This window comes from Salmo salar, chromosome 24, assembly GCF_965601325.2.
Source record: "Salmo salar chromosome 24, fSalSal1, whole genome shotgun sequence".
NCBI classification, from domain to species: Eukaryota; Metazoa; Chordata; class Actinopteri; order Salmoniformes; family Salmonidae; genus Salmo; species Salmo salar.
The window spans coordinates 12879297-12901976 of NC_138314.1; the positions used below are offsets into that span (position 1 = coordinate 12879297).

Below are 22680 nucleotides of genomic sequence, written 5' to 3' on the forward strand. Positions count from 1 at the left end.
ACATGTTAGAGAGGGCACACATAGTGATAATTGTATATGCAAGGCCACTTCCATGAGAGTAGAGATGATGCAGCGTAATAAAACAACTATGTTTAATCTCAAAGGCTGTAAAACTCTTGATTGTGACACTTATTTCTCCGGCTCGGTCTTTGCGTCTCTTGAGCTAGTTCCAGAATTGTTCACGCCAAGCCATAACAGTGACATAGGAGTCGGCATGACAGCACAAACAGATCTTGGGCCTGGCTAGAATCTTTGTGTGTCTGCAGGCTTTTAGAGAGAGAGAGAGAGAGAGAGAGAGAGAGAGAGAGAGAGAGAGAGAGAGAGAGAGAGAGAGAGAGAGAGGGAAGAGAGAGAGAGAGAGAGGGAAGAGAGAGGGAAGAGAGAGAAAGAGAGAGAGAGAGAGAGAGAAAGAGAGAGAGGGAAGAGAGAGAGAGAGAGAGGGAAGAGAGAAAGAGAGAGAGAGAGAGAGAGAGAGAGGAAGAGAGAGAGAGAGAGAGAGAGAGAAGGAGAGAGAGAGAGAAAGAGAGAGAGGGAAGCGAGAGAGAGAGAGGGAAGAGAGAGAAAGAGAGAGAGAGAGAGAGAGAGAGCGAGAGAGTGAGAGAGAAGGAAAAGAGAGAGAGAGAGAGAGAGAGAGAGAGGGAAGAGAGAGAGAGAGAGAGAGAGGGAAGAGAGAAAGAGAGAGAGAGAGGAAGAGAGAGAGAGAGAGAGAGAGAGAAGGAGAGAGAGAGAGAGAGAAAGAGAGAGAGGGAAGCGAGAGAGAGAGAGGGAAGAGAGAGAAAGAGAGAGAGAGAGAGAGAGAGAGAGAGAGAGCGAGAGAGTGAGAGAGAAGGAAAAGAGAGAGAGAGAGAGAGAGAAGGAAGAGAGAGAGAGAGAGAGAGAGCCATACCTCTGATTGATGTGCCTCTGATTACTCTCTGGAGCTGTTGGTTTGTCACAGGCCATTCATCTGTCTTCCATCTGTTGTCTGCTTGTCCCTCCAACAGCACAGGGTAGTGTGTGTTTACAGTTGAGTGTCCATCCTTCTCTCTGTGTTCAGGCTTTCCACAGTGGTGCCAGGTCATTCTCTGGACGTCATTAGGTAGGTGGGTGGGGTTTAGGGAAATAAGTGGTTAAAGGGCGTGTCCAGGTACAGTGCTGCTCCGTCCCCTCCAGGACACACTAGTACATCCACCACGTTTGGCATTCAGGGCGGTGCAGGGAGGGAGGTCCTTTTGGCAGTTCAACTCGCCAGCACCCCCGCCCAGACACAAACATACTATGTAAAGCACTTGTTGAGACATCCACTGCAGTCGCAACAGTTTAGTGAGAGTTGACCTACATTCCCCCATGCCATCCCTGCTACATTACTGAAAACAATGCCTTTGTCTCATCTGAAATTCAGAATAATAAGCGAGTGTGCTATTGTAGGTTCTGTTGTGGGATTATGTCAAACAGACATGTCCATAACCATATCCCAAGGAAGTGTATAAGCATCAGAATGGGTTTAAATTCCCATCAACCACTTGTGTAAATGTGTAGTGTAGTTACTGTCAAAGTAGTGCTAAAATATATTTACTAGTGTGGAGGTTATTTGGGTAGATATCTACTTTGTGCAGGGATATGAGAAGTTTGTACGCGCTTCCATCACATTCTCATTCACAGAGAGGCGCTTTAAAGCCATTGGTCTCTATTTGTCGCTTCCGTAGTCCGTAAGACATAGAAAAAGAACACATAGAAATGTCTTAATTTAAATTGTCACAATATATCAATGTGGCAGGGGTTGAAGACTTTCTCAGAGGAAAGACTGACAACGTGAAAAAAAGTACAAATTGAGCCGAGAAAGTCTAATTATGAGTTTGTCCTTCATGTAACCCCCCCCCCATGTCTTTCAAACAAAACTCACTTTATTTTCTCTCTTTATCCCACTCTTTCCTTCCCAGGTATTACCCCCTGAGAGGGGAACGTGATTGTCGTCATGCTTTTGGGATTCATTTGCCTTTTATGTGACTCTCTCACTCTCTTTGCTCACAAATACAAAATCGACTTTCTTACTCCCATGTTAAGTGCAGCAAGCGAAAAAGTCCTCAACAGAACAGAAAAAAGGCAAGCCAGCTCCTCCATCTTTCAGTCAGTCAACTCGTGCTGCTTGCTTTATTGGTTTAGCCCTGAAGCTACAACCTTGTCATGAGTTGTTGGTCGTCTCTTATCCTGAAGGAGTTCTCTCCATTTGTTTGAGGTGTAGGCTCTCTGAGTTCAATTGTCTTTAAATACCGAATTTACACAGCTTGGGTTTTGCACAGTGAAAGCAAGTGAAACTGGTGAAGAAGGTAAAGTGTGACAGTCAGTGTGGCGTATGGAACACAATAACAGGAGAGGATGCTGAGGAACGGGTCGGTGTGTGTCACATCACATGCTGTGTGCAAAAGAAACATCTACCACCAGTCACAGAGTCAGCCAAACGAGCACTGGCGGAAAAAAGAGAGAGAGCATGGAGCGAGAGTGGAGTCGAGAGAGAGAGAGGCGTCCTCTAAAGGAGGGAGGTAGGTTAGTTGCCGTTCGTTGTCTATTTTTTCTTTTTTTTTCTTCATTACAACGGGCGTGGAGAAAGACGACTGCTGCTACACAGACGACTCTTCAGGGTTGGCGTCAGGCAGCACGCTCCTCTGCTGCAGGGTCCGACGCAGCTCCTCCTTGAAGGGGCTGGAATAGTCGTTCCCGCCCCCGCTTAGCCCCAGCCCCAGCCCTCCTCCACCAGAACCACCCCCGCTAACCCTATCCTCCCCAGCCGAGCTCAGGTTGAGGCGGATGTAGCCGTTGCTGCCGGAGCCCCTGATGTTGGTGAGGCTGAGCCGGCTGGGGGAGTGGATGGGCTGGCCGGGGATGGCGCTGGGAGACGCCGTGGGGGCGTGGTGGTGAGACTGGCTGCTGGGGCACAGGGCGTGGCCGGGAACGATCTTCAGCGAGCCGTCTGAGTAGTAGTAGTTGGCGCCCGTCTCCCAGAAGCGGTCCTCGTCGCTGGGCATCTTGCTGGGCACGAAGGTAGGTGGCTCCTTGGGCAGGGTGATGGGGTAGACTAAGGTGCTTTCCAGGGGCTTCATCTCCGTTCCTTTACCTATGGCCAGCTTCAGACGCCTCCTCAGATACAGCGCTGCCACCAGTAGTAGTAGACAAGCGGCCCCCAGGGTAATAACCAGCACCCAGAACAGACCCATGCTGCCGTCAGGGGCCCGGGCCGCCATGACCACAGGAGAACTGGCCACCACCGACACCTGGTAGCGCTCCGTCTGAAACTTGACCCCCTGCTCCTCGGAGTAGCACACGTAGCGTCCTGCGTGCACCGGCATCACGTTGGGGACCACCAGAGCCTTCAGGGCCTGGTCGAAGCGTGGCCCCCCGGTCTCCTCATCTCCTAGCTGCAGCTCCCGGTCGTTGAGGAGCCAGGAGGGCTGGGCCAGGTTGGACACCAGCTGGCAGGGCAGCACCATGTCTGATTCCACCACTACTGTCACATTCCTCAGTCGAGAGTTGTCTGGGAGAGAGAGAGGGTATGTGTTGGCCAAGATGTTTAATTCCTGAACTCAGTTCATCTCAATTCAGTTCAATTCACTTAGTCCAACTCAACTGAATTAAACTTGATTCAATTACTAAATTCTAAGCTCAAATCCATTCAATAACTATCAAAAAACTACAACTGTAGTGACCAGTTATTGCCACAAGGGGCCACCAGTCCAGTTTCTCTCCTACTCACCAGGGCTGGGGATGGCCACAGGCTTGTCAAACTTGGCTTTGCCCCTGCTGAATCTCTCCAGCATCAGATCCTGGGATAGGGAGGAGGTAGACCTGTGGAACAGAGAGCACAGAGAACAGGCATTAATAACATGTTTTTCTGCTACTGGCCTCCACTTTCTGCTACTGGCCTCCACTTTCTGCTACTGGCCTCCACTTTCTGCTACTGGCCTCCACTTTCTGCTACTGGCCTCCACTTTCTGCTACTGGTCTCCACTTTCTGCTACTGGCCTCCACTGAGCTGCTGCTAGCACAGGTGGACCCAGCCCACTGAGCAGGGGCAGAGCAGAGGAGGGGCCAAGTAGAAGAGGGGGAGGCAGAACCACTGAGCAGGGGCAGAGGGGGAGAGGCAGGCATGCTCACCCGCGGTGGAGGTCAATGCGGACACAGGCGCGACCCTCACTGTCCCAGGCACAGTAGGGGTCCCGGGACAGAAGGCAGTCTGGCTGCGACTGATAGCGGCTGCAGTTAGCCAAGGGAAGCTGGAGCACTTCTGAACGTGAGCCAATGTACAAGTACTTCTGCAGACATAGGCAGACAGAGACGGAGGGAGAGAGAGAGGGGGTTGAGAGAGAGACAGGAGGGGAAAAAGAGAGAGGGAGGAGATAGAGATAGTTGAGGAGGATGGGAGAAACAGAAAAAGAACAAGTCAGACAGAGGGCAGTGGAGATAATGGGATAATCACTCTCAATTACAATAACATTTTGTTTTCCCTCCCCTCTTCTTTCTCTGTTTGGCTAGAGAGCAAAGCTTGTTATGAAATAGCTGGCCAGGAAAAGCCTGGTTTAATTAGATAAGGATCAGCATGTGAGTGTAATGCCAGTGAAACAGAGTGGTGACACTCAGACATGTGAGGGCATAATGGTGATGAGTAGGGCCCGGAGTCTTTCCTAGTTCCGTCACATGATCAGGGAATACTCCTGGTCCAGTGATGGTCTATGTGTAAGTAAACTCAGAACGGCCCATGGGGCAGGGCCCAACCTCCTGTTTCTGTAGTGTGAGGCAGCTTGATATACAAGTACAACTTGATGGTCTATGTGTAGAGCTGGGGAAAACTCCTGACCCTAGTGATGGTCCATGATGGTGTAGGGCCAGGGAAAACTCCTGAGCCTAGTTAAATGGACCATATGTACGGATGGGGAAATCCCCTGGCCTTAGCGTTGAGTGTTACCTTGGTGTGAGAGATGGTCAGGCTATCCACTGGCTGGGGAGAATCAAACAACTGTATCTCTTCAATCACATGGGCCTCCGAGCCGAGGATCACTACCCTCTGTAACCAGCCGTCCGCTAGAGGAGAGGAGAGAAAAGAGAGTAGGAGAGATGAGGAGGGAAAAGAGAAGAGGGGATAAAGAGGAAAGCAGAAAAAAAGGTAGGTAGGATGAGAAGAGAGGTATATCATTTCAGAATGTTGTACTGTAGTTTACTCTTTGGGTAATATTGGGAGCAAGGTTACATCCCCTGCATTGAAAGGCAATTGAGCTGCTGCTGCCGGCGGTGTGACCTTGTGTGTCTGTCTGGGTGTATGGCGCTTTTATGAGCAGAGATCTGCTGTGTGTGCTGAACCTGGCCTGCCTCCTGCCCTCACCACAGTGGGACTGTCATGGATAATGTGAGGGACTGACCCTGGACCCTACGGGAGCCTGGCACAGAGCAGAGCAGAGCAACCACACACACACACACACACACACACACACACACACACACACACACACACACACACACACACACACACACACACACACACACACACACACACACACGTAAATGCTGTATCACGCATTACGTATCATGCTCCTCTCTCGCTGTGTCGAGAGCATTTCGGCTAATCCCCCAATCCCATCCTCCGTTTCTAACAGTCCTCGCCAGACTTGTTCTCTCCGCATCAGCTGTCATCCTGCTGCAGTTAATAGCTAATCAAGCCCGCAGCCCAATTGGCAGTGTGTACGTGTGCCAAGGGCCCCGTTGAGTTTGTGCTGTGAAGCAAGACAGCAGGGGGCCTGCCAAGCTACTGAGCCCATCGTCAGTCTGACAGTCATGGGCCTCCAACACACCGCAGGCACAGTCAGGGATTCACTCTACACGGCACTGCAGTGAGTGGAATTCTAAGTAGTAGGCTACTTAATTGGAAGTAGCTACTGCAGTTGGATGTACTGTATGTTGTTTATGAAAGTCATTGTCTCCCGACAGGCAGTGTCCTTCCTAGGCCACATGCAGTCTTCAACAGTCTTCAACAGTCTTCAACCGGGCCACGTAGCTGGAGTCGTCGTGCTCGCTGACGTAAGACAATCTTATGGAAGTAGGATGAAGTTGTCCTGAATCCACCTGAACACTGATCTCAGGCAAACTGTGGGTCTTGAGGGTTTTCTTAGGAGGGTTGGGGGTTAAAGTAAACTGATCCTACATCTGTGGTTAAGGGCATCTTTAGTGGGCATATGGGTTAATCTGGGACCTGTCTTGGTCCTATACTGTTATGTTGCGTATGGGAAGTTCTTACACAGTACACTGATCTCAGTCAGTATTGTGTTTCCTCCATTGTGGTTAAGCTTAGGAACGGTGGTAAGGTCACAAATATATTCGGAATCTTGCGGCAACTTCAAACTCGACCATCTTCGGTGGGTAGATTCTTAGCCCACGCTGTATGCCCTGTCAGTAGCTACCTGTGCCTAAGAAGAGCATGTTGTATGCCCGCGTGTCCAGGGCGCTGACCCGGTCCACTGCCAGGCGGGTGAAGTTGATGCCCTTGGTGAGCAGTAGGGGGCGAGCCTGAGCCTTCTCCTCCATCAGAGGGTGCTTCTTGGCAAAGTTGAGGGTGGCGTCTGGCAGCTGAAGAGAGCTGTTGTAGCCCTTCTCCCTATGCCAGCTCGTAATACACTGCGCCGTGAAGAAGAAAGGAGAGAAGAGACAGAGAGGAGAGAACAGAGAGAAGTGAGAGAGAGAGTGAGCGAGAGAGAGAGAGAGAGAGAGAGAGAGAGAGAGAGAGAGAGAGAGGGAGAAACAAGGAACATTGTTAGTTGCGGGACAGGCTGGCATTGCTTGTTGGCTCTGATCCCTCTCCAGACTCTCCCTGTCCAAGTCCCTCTATTCCTCCGCCTCTCCCTCCCTCCCTCCCTCCATCCACCCTCCCTCCATCACTCACCGCTCCAGGCCGTGGGCTGGGGACAGTGCCAGTGTATCGCCCCCATCTCTGCGACGCGTCTCTATACTCCTTATAAGGGCCATCAAACACCTTCTTCACCTCCCCTATCTGGTACTGACACACCGCTGACACATCCACATCACCCCTGGGACAGGAGAGAACAACAAAACCACGGGCTTAAGGTTATTAACTAGATGGGTTGCTTCTGTAGTCATTGTTTACATTGTCTGTTTGTATGAGAAATAGAATGATGGTTGTGCTCTACTAGGAGATAATAACAGAATTCAAAAAGGTCCATACACAGAGGAGACACGTTAGCTGACTAAAGGCCGTTAAAACTGTAATTGTGGGCATAAGATCATATTTTCAAAAGAATTGGAAAAGTTTAGATAGTGTAGGCTAAGAAGTCACACCAACCCAGTGTTAGTAAAAGTGCTAAGTTAAGTTGGAGAGAGAGAGCCTATTCTCTTTGGCGCGTCGGACCCCCTGGCGGTGTGTGATTGTGACTCACCACTGGGCGTGGAAGATGCCATAGAAGGTGGTGGTGCGCCAGTCGGTGCCTGGCAGGGTGAAGACTGCCCGCAGGTTGTTGAAGGTGACGTGTCGCTCGGGGAGAGAACACACCAGCCTGGCCTTCTGGAAGGTGGTCCACTTCTTCTGCAGGGTCCTGGTGCCCCCCAGATCACCCTGAGAGGAGAGACACACAAGAGTCAGTCAGGGGACAGGAGTCAGGAGAGGTGGCATAATGCCAGTGTGGAGGGGAAAATCAGTTCACTTGCATTATAATTTGCTGATGGCTTTTGATACCATTTTCGGATGGAATTGGGTGAGAAGAGTGGTCTGATAGACTTGGGAGGGGACAGAGGAAAGGTTAGGAGAGGTAGTCTAGGGGCAAAGGGTTTATCCTTTGACCTCACCAGGAGAAACAACAGGCTGTATGATGCAATGGTAGTGGATGGCAAACTCTGAGCTCATAACTCGCAACGTCTTCTGATAACTATTGACACCTAATGAGGATAGAACCGGGCGAGAAGAGTGACTGGAAAGAAAGAGTGAAAAGAGGGTTGGAAGTGTTTGACTCTCAGTGTAAAAAGTCAGTGAGCAGAGTAGGATTGAGTGGTGTGCTTGTGTGTGTGTTCCGGGGGCAGGGGGGGGGGTGTGTGTGTGTGTGTGTGTGTGTGTGTGTGTGTGTGTGTGTGTGGTGTGTGTGTGTGTGTGTGTGTGTGTGTGTGTGTGTGTGTGTGTGTAGCCTACCTTGCAGACGCGGGCCACCCTGGCCACATTGAGCTCCGTGTCACAGTCCAGCTCTACAGCTCTCTCGCTGAAGAAGAAGTAGATCTTGTCATCGTCCCCCTCCTTACTGCCACTGCTCTCCCTCACCAGGGCCGAGCCCACAAAGTCAGGTTCTGATGGGACAACACACACGCACACACACGATATATGAACACGCACGTGTGACTGCACAGTCACACACATGTGCACACACACTGCCACCGGAACACACACACAAGCAGACCACTCAATCCTACTCTGCTCACTGACTTTTTACACTGAGACTCAAACACTTGCAACCCTGTCACATGCGCTGCTATTTAACCCTCTAACCTCGTCTCAATTTTATACCCTCTCACTATCCCTCATCTCTCTCACCCCTCTTCCCTCACGTCCACTTCTCTAACCTCATCTCTCCACCTCTCACCCCTCCACCAGACTCTTTCACACTCTCTCTAGCCTGCTTTTTCCATCTCACCGCTTCTCTGCTCCTATTAGCTAGCCTCTAACCCAGTCCTTATCTTATCTCCTATGTCTATCCTTTATCCCTTTCTTTTTCCATCTAACCCCTCTTCCTCTCCACTTTTCCTCTCCTAACTTCCTCCATCTCCCCCTTTCTCCCATCCCCCTCTCTCCATCACTTCTCTCTCTCTATCTCTCTCTCTCAATTCAATTGCATTATTGGCATGGGAAACTCTCTCTCTCCTCTCTCTCTCTCTCTCGCTCTCTCTCTCCCAATTAAATTGCATTATTGGCATGGGAAACTCTCTCTCCTCTCTCTCTCTCGCTCTCTCCCAATTCAATTGCATTATTGGCATGGGAAACTCTCTCTCCTCTCTCTCCCTCTCTCACCGTTGAGCCAGGCCGGCAGGTATTCACTCTTCATGCTGTAGTGTTGCTGTCCCAGGTTCCTCAGGATCACAGGCTCAGTACCCAGGAAGTTGTTCAGTGTGGCTGAATACAGCTCCTTGTCTGAGCGACACAGAGACAGGCAGGATCGGCACAATTAGAGAACAGTTACACATAGAATATAATAGAACAGAATAAATAGAATAAAACAGAATAGAATAAAACAGAATAGATGACCTACCCACTATAAGGCCTGTGTGGCCCTTGGCTGGGTCGTAGGGACACTTGCCCTTCCCATCCTCAAGGGAGCCAGGGTTGAGACTAAAGTGGTCTGCATTCTGTGGAGATACAGAGGTGGTCAGTGGTCTGTGTCGACTAACACAGCTCCGGGCTCTGTCTGTCCGTGACAACATTTGTAACAGGAGCCACAGTCCTCGCTCCCTGCATCCACCACACTGTCTTATCATATCACCGTTACAAACGCATGTAGAGCCAGATACCACGGCCTCGTTGGCATTGAATACTCTTTCCGTTGACACAGAGGATTCAGCCTTAGGGAGGATGTGGTGTGGAGGCGTGGAGATAGAATATACGAGACATGACACCATGTCAGTGGTGCTGCTAGCTGTGAAGCCACCACAAGGACAGCTCAACTCTAATACAACTCTAATACAACTCTAATACAACTCTAATACAACCCTAATACAACTCTAATGCAACTCTAATACAATTCTAATACAACTCTAATACAACTCTAATACAACCCTAATACAACTCTAATACAACTCTAATACAACTCTAATACAATTCTAATACAACTCTAATACAACTCTAATACAACCCTAATACAACTCTAATACAACTCTAATACAACCCTAATACAACCCTAATACAACCCTAATACAACTCTAATGCAACTCTAATACAACCCTAATACAACTCTAATACAACTCTAATACAACCCTAATACAACTCTAATACAACCCTAATACAACTCTAATACAACCCTAATACAACTCTAATACAACTCTAATACAACTCTAATACAACTCTAATACAACTCTAATACAATTCTAATACAACTCTAATACAACTCTAATACAACCCTAATACAACTCTAATACAACCCTAATACAACTCTAATACAACTCTAATACAACCCTAATACAACTCTAATACAACCCTAATACAACCCTAATACAACTCTAATACAACCCTAATACAACTCTAATACAACTTTAATACAACTTTAATACAACCCTAATACAGCTCTAATACAACCCTAATACAACCCTAATACAACTCTAATACAACTCTAATACAACCCTAATACAATTCTAATACAACTTTAATACAACTCTAATACAACCCTAATACAGCTCTAATACAACCCTAATACAACCCTAATACAACTCTAATACAACCCTAATACAACTCTAATACAACCCTAATACAACCCTAATACAATTCTAATACAACTTTAATACAACTTTAATACAACCCTAATACAGCTCTAATACAACCCTAATACAACCCTAATACAACTCTAATACAACCCTAATACAACTCTAATACAACCCTAATACAACCCTAATACAATTCTAATACAACTTTAATACAACTTTAATACAACCCTAATACAGCTCTAATACAACCCTAATACAACCCTAATACAACTCTAATACAACCCTAATACAACTCTAATACAACCCTAATACAACTCTAACACAACCCTAATACAGCTCTAATACAACCCTAATACAACCCTAATACAACTCTAATACAACTCTAATACAACCCTAATACAACCCTAATACAACTCTAACACAACTCTAATACAACTCTAATACAATTCTAATACAACTCCAATACAACCCTAATACAACCCTAATACAACTGTAATACAACTGTAATACAACCCTTTTCCCCCTATAGTAAACTACTTTTGACAAGTAGACCACTAAGTAGGGAACAGGCTGCCATTTGGGAATCATTCATTGAAAGCCACTCACGATGTAGGTGCACTTGGGCTGGAAGGCGTAGGTTCCACAGGTGTAGAGGTGGGTGTGGTTGTAGCTCTGCAGGAAGCGGATGTAGTTGAAGCACTCCGTCTGTGGGAGGGGGAAAGATGGGGCTGAGACTGAAGGATAATATTCAACCATTTAGAGCAATAACCACCGGCTCACACAATCTAAGGTGGTACTCAGCCTAAGGTGGTACTCAGTCTAAGGTGGTACTCAGTAGAGGTCGACCGATTAATTGGAATGGCCGATTAATTAGGGCCGATTTCAAGTTTTCATAACAATCGTTAATCGGTATTTTTGGCCAACGATTTGCGTTTTTTTTTTTTTTTTTACACCTTTATTTAACTAGGCAAGTCAGATTAAGAACACATTCTTATTTTCAATGACGGCCTAGGAATGGTGGGTTAACTGCCTTGTTCAGGGGGGATTCAGGGATTCGTTTTTGCAACCTTCTGGTTACTAGTCCAACGCTCTAACCACCTGCCTTACATTGCACTCCACAAGGAGCCTGCATGGCAGGCTGACTACTTGTTACGCGAGGGCAGCAAGAAGCCAAGGTAAGTTGCTAGCTAGCATTAAACTTATCTTATAAAAAACTATCAATCTTAACATAATCACTAGTTAACTACACATGGTTGATGATATTACTAGTTTATCTAACGTGTCCTGCGTTGCATATAATCGATGCGGTGTCTGTTAATTTATCATTGAATCACAGCTTACTTCGACAAACGGGTGATGATTTAACAAGCGCATTTGCGAAAAAAGCACTGTCGTTGCATCAATGTACCTAACCATAAACATCAATGCCTTTCTTTAAAATCAATACACAAGTATATATTTTTAAACCTGCATATTTAGTTAATATTGCCTGCTAACATGAAATTGTGTCACTGCTTTTGCGTTCATTGCCTGGCTCGTTGTGAATTAATTTGCCAGAATTTTACGTAATTATGACATACCATTGAAGGTTGTGCAATGTAACAGGAATATTTAGACTTAGGGATGCCACCCATTAGATAAAATACGGACCGGTTCCGTATTTCACTAAAATAAAAAAAGTTTTGTTTTCGAGATGATAGTTTCCGGATTCGACCATACTAATGACCTAAGGCTCATATTTCTGTGTGTTTATTATATTATAATTAAGTCTATGATTTGATAGAGCAGTCTGACTGAGCGGTGGTAGGCACCAGCAGGCTCATAAGCATTCATTCAAACAGCACTTTCGTGCGTTTTGTCAGCAGCTCTTCGCAATGCATTGCGCTGTTTATGACTTCAAGCCTGTCAACTCCCAAGATTAGGCTGGTGTAACCGATGTGAAATGGCTAGCTAGTTAGTGGGTGCGTGCTAATAGCGTTTCAAACGTCACTTGCTCTGAGACTTGGAATAGTTGTTCCCCTTGCTCTACATGGGTAACGCTGCTTCGAGGGTGGCTGTTGTCGATGTGTTCCTGGTTCGAGCCCAGGTAGGAGCGAGGAGAGGGACGGAAGCTATACTGTTACACTGGCAATACTAAAGTGCCTATAAGAACATCCAATAGTCAAAGGTATATGAAATACAAATCTTATAGAGAGAAATAGTCCTATAATTCCTATAATAACTACAACCTAAAACTTCTTACCTGGGAATATTGAAGACTCATGTTAAAAGGAACCACCAGCTTTCATATGTTCCCATGTTCTGAGCAAGGCACTTAAACGTTAGCTTTCTTACATGGCACATATTGCACTTTTACTTTCTTCTCCAACACTTTGTTTTTACATTATTTAAACCAAATTGAACATGTTTCATTATTTATTTGAGGCTAAATAGATTTTATTGATGTATTATAATAAGTTAAAATAAGTGTTCATTCAGTATTGTTGTAATTGTCATTATTAAAAATAAATAAAATAATTGGCAAAAAAAAAAATTGGCCGATTAATCGGCAGCGGCTTTTTTTGGCCCTCCAATAACCGGTATCGGCGTTGAAAAATCATAATCGGTCGACCTCTAGTACTCAGTCTAAAGGGGTACTCAGTCTAAAGGGGTACTCAGTCTAAGGTGGTACTCAGTCTAAGGTGGTACTCAGTCTAAGGTGGTACTCAGTCTAAGGTGGTACTCAGTCTAAAGGGATACTCAGTCTAAAGGGGTACTCAGTCTAAAGGGGTACTCAGTCTAAAGGGGTACTCAGTCTAAAGGGATACTCAGTCTAAAGGGGTACTCAGTCTAAAGGGGTACTCAGTCTAAAGGGGTACTCAGTCTAAAGGGGTACTCAGTCTACAATGGTACTCAAATGTAAACAGAAACTTTTAGGATATGTACCTGGTTGTTCTTGCCCTTGGTGGCACACTCTCTCTTATTCTCCTTTGGTGCTGGCCAGTCAATCTGAGAGAGAGAGAGAGAGAGAGAGAAATAGAGAGAGAGAGAGAGAGAGAGAGAGAAAGGGAGAGAAAGAGAGAGAGAGAGAGCGAGAGAGAGAGAGAGAAAGGGAGAGAAAGAGAGAGAGAGAGAATTAGAGGGAGGGATGTGTTTGTGTGAGAGAGAGAGATGAGTGGACGAGACGGCAACAGTAACAGATAGAAAGAGAGTTGGATGAGAGAGAAAGAGAGACAGATAGAGGGAGATGGATTTAGAGACAGCGGGAGGAGAGAGAGACCGATAGAGAGAGATGGGATTTAGAGACAGCAGGAGGAGAGAGAGAGAGAGAGATGGATAACAGAATGAGAAGGCAGATGTTGAGATAGGTGCAGAGTGAAGACAGTGGGGCAGGTGGCATCCAGTGGCCCGATCATCCCTTTACACTTGGTAGACAGAGCAGCAGCGAACAGGTGGGCTGCGTATTACTGGGCTGCTCACAACACAGAACTGTTGCATGTTCATCGTCAGTCACACAGTAGTCCAATTCATGCTAATTAGAAAGTTTAATCAGATAACAATCCCCACAGTGCTGGTATATGTCTGAGTGGGATATGAGATGAGAGGGGACAGAGGCATCTTAAGACATTTTATCAAGCCTTTATTGTACGAGGCTAATTACACTGATTAACGTTCCCATAATCATGTAATAGCCTTGTTCCCCTCTCCACCCCTGAACAGACGGCATCGGAATCAGGAAACTTTACTGCCACGCAACAAAGTGAAGGAACGTTGCACAAGAAGCTGTCTGTAGGGTTAAGGTCGCAGCTGTCGTTGGTGCCCGCTGCGCTGAGGTGTGTGTGTGTAGTTACCTGAGGTCGTAGCTGTTTGCTGATGTCGTTAGGGTCCAGGGCGAACAGGGCCTCTCTAGCTCCTACATACAGAACCCTCTCGTGTTCTGCTAGAGTCGCCATGGTGTAGTTCCACACACCTAGAGCCCGGAACCTGGCCATGCTGTCCAGCACCTCTGTAGAGGAACACGCATACATAGACAATACTGTTAGAAACACACACGCGTCTCAGTCGACCTGATGGCAGTGCAGATCAAAGTGTTGCCCATCTTTTTGTCACAAATCAAGCGCCTTTGGAACCACATGGGAGCTCAGCACCTGTGGGAAGGTGAAGACGTTCTGTTTCGTCAAAGTGGCACACACAGAGAGACACAGAGAGACACAGAGAGACACAGAGAGACACAGAGAAACACAGAGAAACACAGGAAAAGGCCCAAGCACACATACACCCTAACCAACACACACACCAAGCTACACACCCCAACCAACACACACACCCAGCTACACACCCCAACCAACACACACACCCAGCTACACACCCCACCCAACACACACACACACCCAGCCACACATACACCCCACCCAATACACACACCCAGCTACACACCCCACCCAACACACACACCCAGCTACACACCCCAACCAACACACACACCCAGCTACACACCCCACCCAAAACACACACACCCAGCTACACACCCCACTAAACACACACACCCAGCTACACACCCCACCCAACACACACACCCAGCTACACACCCCACCCAAAACACACACACCCAGCTACACACCCCACCCAAAACACACACACCCAGCTACACACCCCACCCAAAACACACACACCCAGCTACACACCCCACCCAACACACACCCCACCCAACACACACACACACCCAGCTACACACCCCACCCAACACACACACACCCAGCTACACACCCTACCCAACACACACTCCCAGCTACACACCCCACCCAACACACACACCCAGCCACACACACACCCAGCCACACACACACCCCACCCAACACACACACCCTACTCAACACACACACCCTACCCAACACACACACCCCACCAAACACACACACCCAGCCACACATACACCCCACCAAACACACACACACCCAGCCACACACACAATGCAGTAAAAGACAAACACACAGGGAGAAACTGACAGAGCACAAATGCAGTTTAGTTTCCATTATCCACGCCTGTGTTTCCTGTCGTGTCTCTGCGTCTCGCTCTTAGCAAAGGGAAGTCATGTGCGAAACGTCAGGCAAGCCTCAGTAAAGTGATATCATGAATTGAATAATAATATTCCTGTTCCTCTAAAAATAAAACCTGAGATCCTACAGCAGGGGGAAGAGACTTCACTTCTGATTTATGGTGGGCACGTCATGTGACTTCCTTCCTGGCCTAGTTTAAGGGTATAGCAACGAACCAGAACTATAGAGGTGGTGGGGTGCAGGACAGCAAGTCAGAGAGCGAGGGAGGGGTGGGGGTGAGAGAGAGAGAGAAAGAGAGAGAGCATGGAGGTATAGAGAGACAGTATAAGGAGGAGAGGAAACTCGAGGGGGCAGACGGTGGGAGAAGGTAATACACGTGGAGCTAGAGTCATTATCTAGAGAGCAGCAGCGTATAAACATTGGAGGGTATTGGCGCGTGTGCTGGATGAGGAAAGACGAGATGAGAAGAGGAGAGAGGAGACGAGACATCCTCAAGGGAGCCCAGAGCACATCTGCTAGGTTCTACACAGACAGAAAATGTCTGGCGTTGACACGTACACACACACACACACTAGAACACACATACTCACGCACATAAACACACACACTTGCACACATGTAAACACACATCGACACGTGTGCTGACGCATAAACGGTTGCGCACTCAAACACACTCGCTCGCATACACACACGCAAACCTTCCTCCCGCCACACCTACTGGCAAACAACCCTCCTGCGTACCTGCATAGTGACAATAATGTTTGTCCACATTCACAGAAAGTTTCTCAGAGCTTGAAGGGGGTTGTTTACAATTATTAGTGGCAGTGTCATTGCTAGTTGTTATGGGAGGCTGCACTTCCCACCTGTCACCACACAGGGGCAGCCCTGAGGCCTGTCTGCGCGGTAGGGGGCCTTAAAGGAAAAATACACTCAAAAATCTTTTGGTTTTAATACAGTGGACGGAGGGGTCTTTGTCTGATTTAGCAGTTGTTATGAACAGACACCAGACATTAAAGTAACAACATAAGAGGACAGACTGTACCAGTAAGGGAAAATATAATGAAAGGGGAAGGAGGAACATGCCACAGAAATGAGCACAAAGAGAAGATCTAATGACTGCAACAGATGAGACACGCACGCACACACACACACGCACACACACACGCACACACACACACGCACCCACGCACGCACACACACACGCGCACACGCACACACACACACGCACCCATCTACCCATGCACACACACACACATACACACACACAGACCAAAGGGAAAACTGCAAGCCCATAAAATGTTGGTTGTGGGTGAGGCAGCAGAGGTCTGTGTCTCTCCACAGCTGAACTCTTGAGATGTGCCGAGGTCAGTTTTATGGGTTCTATGGTAACAAGAGCACCAGCGCTCTGTCGCCCTGTGATGTTAAGCTAGCCACTACACTGAAGGAGTTCTATACTCCCATCTCTGTGATGCCCCACTCTAGCTGTGTGTGTGTGTGTGTATCTCTGTGTGTGTGTGTGTTTCGGTGTGTGCGCCGTTTTGGGAGAGCTCAGGGTCAGTCTGGTGGAAGGAGGGAGGGAGGGAGGCCAGAGCGGCGGGCCAGGCGAGGCAGTCCAGGGAGCAGAGAGTAGGGCTCAGTCAAGACTGATTCAAGGCTAGTTTAGATCTCCTCTGATGTGCCTCCGTGTATGCTGCTGCTCCAGCCTCTCCTCTCCTCTCCTCTCTTCTCCTCTCCAGCAAGCTAACGCTCCTTCTCTTCGTTGAGTGCTTAACTATAAATACTGCCACGGTCTGCGTTACGCTGCTAACCATGGAGGAGCTCACACACTGCACTATAATTAAAGGGCTATTTTAGGACCTTTGAAGCAGCAACACAGACTAAGAAACAAGGAGACATACACACTGTATAGCCCACCGCCCTCTACAAAAGACACACATACACACACACACACACACACACACACACACACACATATGCAGGCAACACGCATAGGGACACACGCAAACACACACAGGCACACGCACACCCACACACCAACACACATGCAGGCACACGCACATACACACACACACACACACACACACACACACACACACACACACACACAATCCCTCAAGTCAGGTACCCACATGGGGATAAACGTACACACAAACATCAGCATCACGGACACACACACACACACACACACAGCCAGTTGTTGTATCAGGAGACTAGGGAAACTTCAGAGTGGATTGTATTGAATGTCAAGGCATGAGACAGAATGAGAGCAGAGAGAGAGAGAGAGATGGGAAGCACTTGTAATTGCTGTAGATTAGCAAAGGGAGTGGTGAGAGAGGAATGAAGGGAACTGGCAGAGACGGGGGAGGAGGAGTGGGAGGGCAAACATGGAAAGGAAATGTTAAAAGTGGATTAACACAACAACAGGACAAGTGGAGGAGTTGTTGATTTATTCCACAAATGACCTTTCTGAAGAAGAGTGCCACGGTTAAGACTGCCCTACTTCGACCTGGCTAAAGAGAGAGAGAATGGCGCGTGGATGGATTTATGAAAACCATAGCCGTTCTGTGACAGACCCCCTGCTGTTTACTGAACAATATGACTTAAAGCCCCTCTACTCCACTCTAGGTCACATCTGCTCCATACTATTAATCCCATTCAATCAGAGACATAGTGGAAGATGGAGGATGGAGGGATGGAGAGATGGAAGCTGGGGGGTGAGTGACACATGTCAGATAGCGTGTGGATGGATGGATGATTTATCTCTCTCTGTCTGTCCTCCCCCAATCACACAAACACACCCACCACAACTTTATCCATCTATCCCTCAATCCCTCGCAACCACTAATTACTGTAATTGGTGGGTAGAGAGAGAGAGAGAGAGAGAGAGAGAGAGAAAATGAAAAACTCCATCCCCCGTCCCTGTTCTGGATGGATCTCACTTCACATCCTCATTCTATTTCTCTCGTTCAATCAGCACCACTCATTTGCTTTGGTTTTTCCTTTTAAGTTTTAGTCTCATTCTCTGCATCAAAGCATCCTGCTGGCATTTCAAACAAACTGCCCGTCCCTCTTTCTCTCTCTGGCCACAGCTGCTGTGCTTTGTGTGGAGATGGTTTACAGGGCTCTGTCATTGGGGTTGTGCTGGGAAAGGGGAGAGGGGTGTGCCCACCCCCCAAACTGCATTTTATCTGCTCCCGACTGGGCCACAGGCGGGGCCGGTGAGTAGCGGGTAGCGGGGCTGTGTCTGTGTCCGCTAAGTGTTTGAAAATAACCAGCCAATGGATACTCCAATCAGGCGTGCCCAAATCAGGGCGCAACGAGGGTGTGTGAGAAATGAGAAAGAGAGGAGAGTGGAAAGAGAGAGCGAATGACAGAGAAGAAGAGAGATGGAAAGATGGCGGAGAGATGGAAAGATGGAGATGGAGAGAGGGAGAGAAGTAGAAGTAGAGAGAGAAGAAGCAGTTAAAAAGTGTTTGTGTTTTTTCCCCTTCGGAACCTAAATGACTATAAGCCACCCATAATTATAGAGGCGGGGCCTGGGTGGGCAGAGAGAGGGAGTAAACATTATCTCTGCTCCGATCTCTCCCCCCCCCCCCCCCCCCCCCCCCCCACCACCACCATCACCACCCACCAAACTGCCTGGGAGTACTAAATCCCTCAGACAGCCAGGCTAAGCATTATTCATACACACACTCTGGGCCTCTCTCTCTCTCTCTCTCTCTCTCTCTCTCTCTCTCTCTCTCTCTCTCTCTCTCTCCCTCTCTCTCTCTCTCTCTCTCTCTCTCTCTCTCTCTCTCTCTCTCTCGTCACGTTTGCTGACACCAAACTGCATACAAACACACACACACACATTTCTTTAACTATCCTTGTGGGGACCAAACACTTGATTCCCATTCAAAATCCTATTTTCCATAACCCCTAACCCTAAACTTAACCTTAAGCCTAAAATAAAAAATAAAATGTTTTTAGGATAGTAAAACCAACACGCACACACACTCACACCACACACACACACACCACACACAGAGTTCATGTTTATGTGATCTGCGCGTGCAGAGAGACAGCTCCACGCGACATAAAACACTTTGTAGACGTTCCGCTCCGTGTGTGTATTTGCCTTTTCCGTCTCTTTCTCACTCCGTTGCTCCTCTCGCTACTGTGAAACTATTTCCTGTCCTTTTAAGGCAGTCTGCTCCCTGCTCCTCTCCTTTTGCTCTCTCTTTCTCTCCCTCTCTGCTCTGTCTCTCTTTCTTCAACCCTATTTGTCTCTCACTCTCTTCTATTTAACTTTCTCTGATTCTCTCTCTCTGTCTCTGTCTCTCTGTCTCTCTCTGTCTCTCTGTCTCTGATTCTCTCTCTGTCTCTCTCTCTGTCTCTCTGTCTGTCTCTCTCTGTCTCTGCCTCCGTCTCTCTCTGTCTCTCTCTGTCTCTGTCTAGATGAGATAGTGATTGTGTGAGCGAGCTGCATGGCTGTTTGCATTGCCTGTTGAATGTTTACCGAGTCTGTTTATTGGTGTGGGATGAGCCTGTGGATTGACTAGAGTTGAGTGAGCAGGAGCTGTGTGTCATCGCTAGCCGTGTCTCTCAAGCTGCTATTGACTGCTTGCTCGTTGTTTCTTTTCATTGTATCCCCCGTCCACAACCCTCACCACCAACAATGACGGTTGAGTGTGAGTCAGGGTCAGGAAAAGGAGTGTGGGGAAGATGGGAATCGGAAAAGAAGACAGAAAAAAGGGGCTGCTTTTACGTAATAGCAGCCTTGCTAAGTGTAGCTGAAATGTGATCTCTTTGTGAAAATAGTACAGGCTGTTTGGTTCTTAGCAGGGCTGAAAGCAAAGAAAGGAGGGAGGTGTGGGATAAAAAGGAGAAGGAAGAGAAGGAAGTGGAGGGAAAGAAAGGACAGAATAAAGGTGTGAGGTGGTTATGTGGTATATGAGTGACAAAGAGGCCGAAGTACGCTACTTCCTCTTGTGAAATGATATACGGGTTTTTCATTGACCGCTGGACTTAAAACAGACAGTCGACAACAGAAGAACAGGAAACGGAGTGACTGTGAACAGTTAATATAGGCTACATCTGAAATAGCACCCTAATCCCTATTGGCCCTGGTCAACAGGATGCCATTTCAGACGCAGACATGGTATGGCCTGTATCTACTCACCACGGTATCTGACCGTCTTGCGTGGGACCGGGTTCCAGTTGAGACACAACGACTTCTCCCAACCAATCAGAAGAACCAACAGCAGGACCTTAGCCTCACCCATGGCTCCGATAGGACCTGCCTGGTCTCAGCAAGGCCGTTGATTCGCTGGTGGACGGATGAGCGACAGGGGAGACAGACAGCGTGGGCACAGCCTCTGGCAGCCTGACAAAGAAAGATGAAGCAGAATCAGTTAAAAGCGTACAGAACCGACTACCACGATACCTCGTTAGTGTAGCGGCCGTGCGACATGCGCAAACAACTTATCGGAGCTCCGTCAAGCCAATTCAATGACAGCTATTCAAGTGAAATGTAGCGCTATCGAAGTTAATGTGTGTTGGCAGCACGTCAACCAGACTCTGGAAATTAATGTCGAAGCAAGGACAATTCAACACGCAATCTAGTTTATGATAATTCTCCTAAATGAATATGTCACACGTCAGACTTGTTTTGTCTTTGACAGGTGAAGCTACCCGGTAGCCTGTTCAACTAATGGAGGTAAATGATACAAACATCACCGTAGACATGGCTTAAAAAATACACATATAAATGCTACAGGAATAGACTATCAAAGATATCCTGCTTTCCCGCCTGTGGAATCATCATTCCACACCTGCTGGTGTCTATCGGGAAGCCAAATCAACGCTTTGATGCTGTTTACCTATTTGAGAAGAAAGCTGTTGACTTCTAAACATGCATTAAATGTCAAATTGTGTTTACTCTCGGAGATTAAATGAGAAATATCCGTCGGTGCTGTTGCATTTTTATTGCTCAATGTCATGTGAATTTTAAATGTCCGTTTCAACAGGGAGACTTTCTGTCCTGTTTGGCATTTAGGAGACGGGGGTGTGAATTGAGATGCGGAGCCTGTACTGCACGTTCTGAACCCAATCTGACTCCTATTGATTTTTCTTTTTGGAAAGTAAGAGCAGCCGCACTGACAGAAAAAGTCCAAGATCATCGAAATGCGCTCTAAATGAGTAGGCTTAAACGGAGGGCCGGGATAAGAATATTTGATGGCTCACAGCTCACAGCTCTGACTCCAGGTTTTATTAGATCAATGAAGAGGCCTTTGGCTATCGCCTTGAGTGGAGGGAGGGGGGGAGGGGGGAGACAAGGGGAGAGAGAGTGAAGGGGAGATAGAGAGAGAGAAGGAGGGACATGGACAGAAAGGTGTGTTTAGAAACCTGGAGGGCGTCTGAAACCAGTAGCAACAGGCTTCTTGTTATCTTCCAAGCTGCTGAGAGTCCTCCAATCCTCAATAATGGCATTCTATCTTCTTTTTCTCTTTCTGCCTAGAGTTAAGGAATGGAGGGAGTGAGCATCCTGGAGGTAGGATTAAGAGGACTAGCCTGTGTAAACATACCGTAGCAGGGGAAGGTGAGGTGAAGAGAGGAGGAAGAGGCGGGGGGGCTTGTGTGTGTGGGGGGGGGGGGGTTGGATTCAGCGGGTCTAACAGGCTAGGTTAGGCAGTTAGGCGGTTAGGCAGGCAGCCAGCCAATCACGTATCCCTCCCGGCTGTATTGAATCACCTTATAATGATTGGTGGAGGGGACTTGTTTTCACTGGGCTGGCTAAGGACGTTCGACAAATGTGAAACGACGTGGCAGACTAATAATATCAGTCAGTGTTCCCGACAAACGCTAGCTAATTAGCCTGACGTTAAGAGAGAAATAAAGTACGTGTTCCGATTATGCTGTTTCGCTTGTGTGTTTGGATTCGGCTAAAGTCCCCCAGGGGAGAAAACACACTGATGTTTCTTCCGATGGGGATGGATGTCGGGAAAGGAGGTTAGGATTAGGAAAGAGGGGGGGGGGGCTAGGATAGGAAGTGAGTTGAGCGGAATATCCGTTCTTGAGTGTCGTCCATCTCTCTGTTCAACCTCTGCCCTGCTCATGCCCTCCTGTTTCCTTCCCTCGCTTCCTGTCCATCGCTTCCTCTCTCCTCCCTTCTCATCAACTGATAACGAGCCCTTGTGTCCTTTGAACCCGTGACCTTTCCAGAGGTCACAGGTGT

The 22680-nt window shown here is 47.7% G+C and overlaps 1 protein-coding gene across 1 annotated transcript in view; it reads right to left on the reverse strand.

Moving 5' to 3' along the window:
• Nucleotides 1-22680, reverse strand: part of LOC106585097 (semaphorin-4C) — a 51427-nt gene that overhangs the window by 1593 nt on the left and 27154 nt on the right. The window contains exons 2-15 of the mRNA XM_014170926.3: nucleotides 20626-20829; nucleotides 14259-14413; nucleotides 13354-13416; nucleotides 11035-11133; nucleotides 9264-9360; nucleotides 9026-9145; nucleotides 8156-8307; nucleotides 7413-7588; nucleotides 6902-7046; nucleotides 6423-6636; nucleotides 4937-5052; nucleotides 4129-4286; nucleotides 3728-3819; nucleotides 887-3508 (exon numbers count right to left, since the gene is read on the reverse strand). Coding sequence (XP_014026401.1) covers nucleotides 2598-3508; nucleotides 3728-3819; nucleotides 4129-4286; nucleotides 4937-5052; nucleotides 6423-6636; nucleotides 6902-7046; nucleotides 7413-7588; nucleotides 8156-8307; nucleotides 9026-9145; nucleotides 9264-9360; nucleotides 11035-11133; nucleotides 13354-13416; nucleotides 14259-14413; nucleotides 20626-20728 — 2601 coding nt within the window. The 5' untranslated portion in view covers nucleotides 20729-20829 and the 3' untranslated portion in view covers nucleotides 887-2597. The remainder of the gene's footprint in view (nucleotides 1-886; nucleotides 3509-3727; nucleotides 3820-4128; nucleotides 4287-4936; nucleotides 5053-6422; nucleotides 6637-6901; nucleotides 7047-7412; nucleotides 7589-8155; nucleotides 8308-9025; nucleotides 9146-9263; nucleotides 9361-11034; nucleotides 11134-13353; nucleotides 13417-14258; nucleotides 14414-20625; nucleotides 20830-22680) is intronic.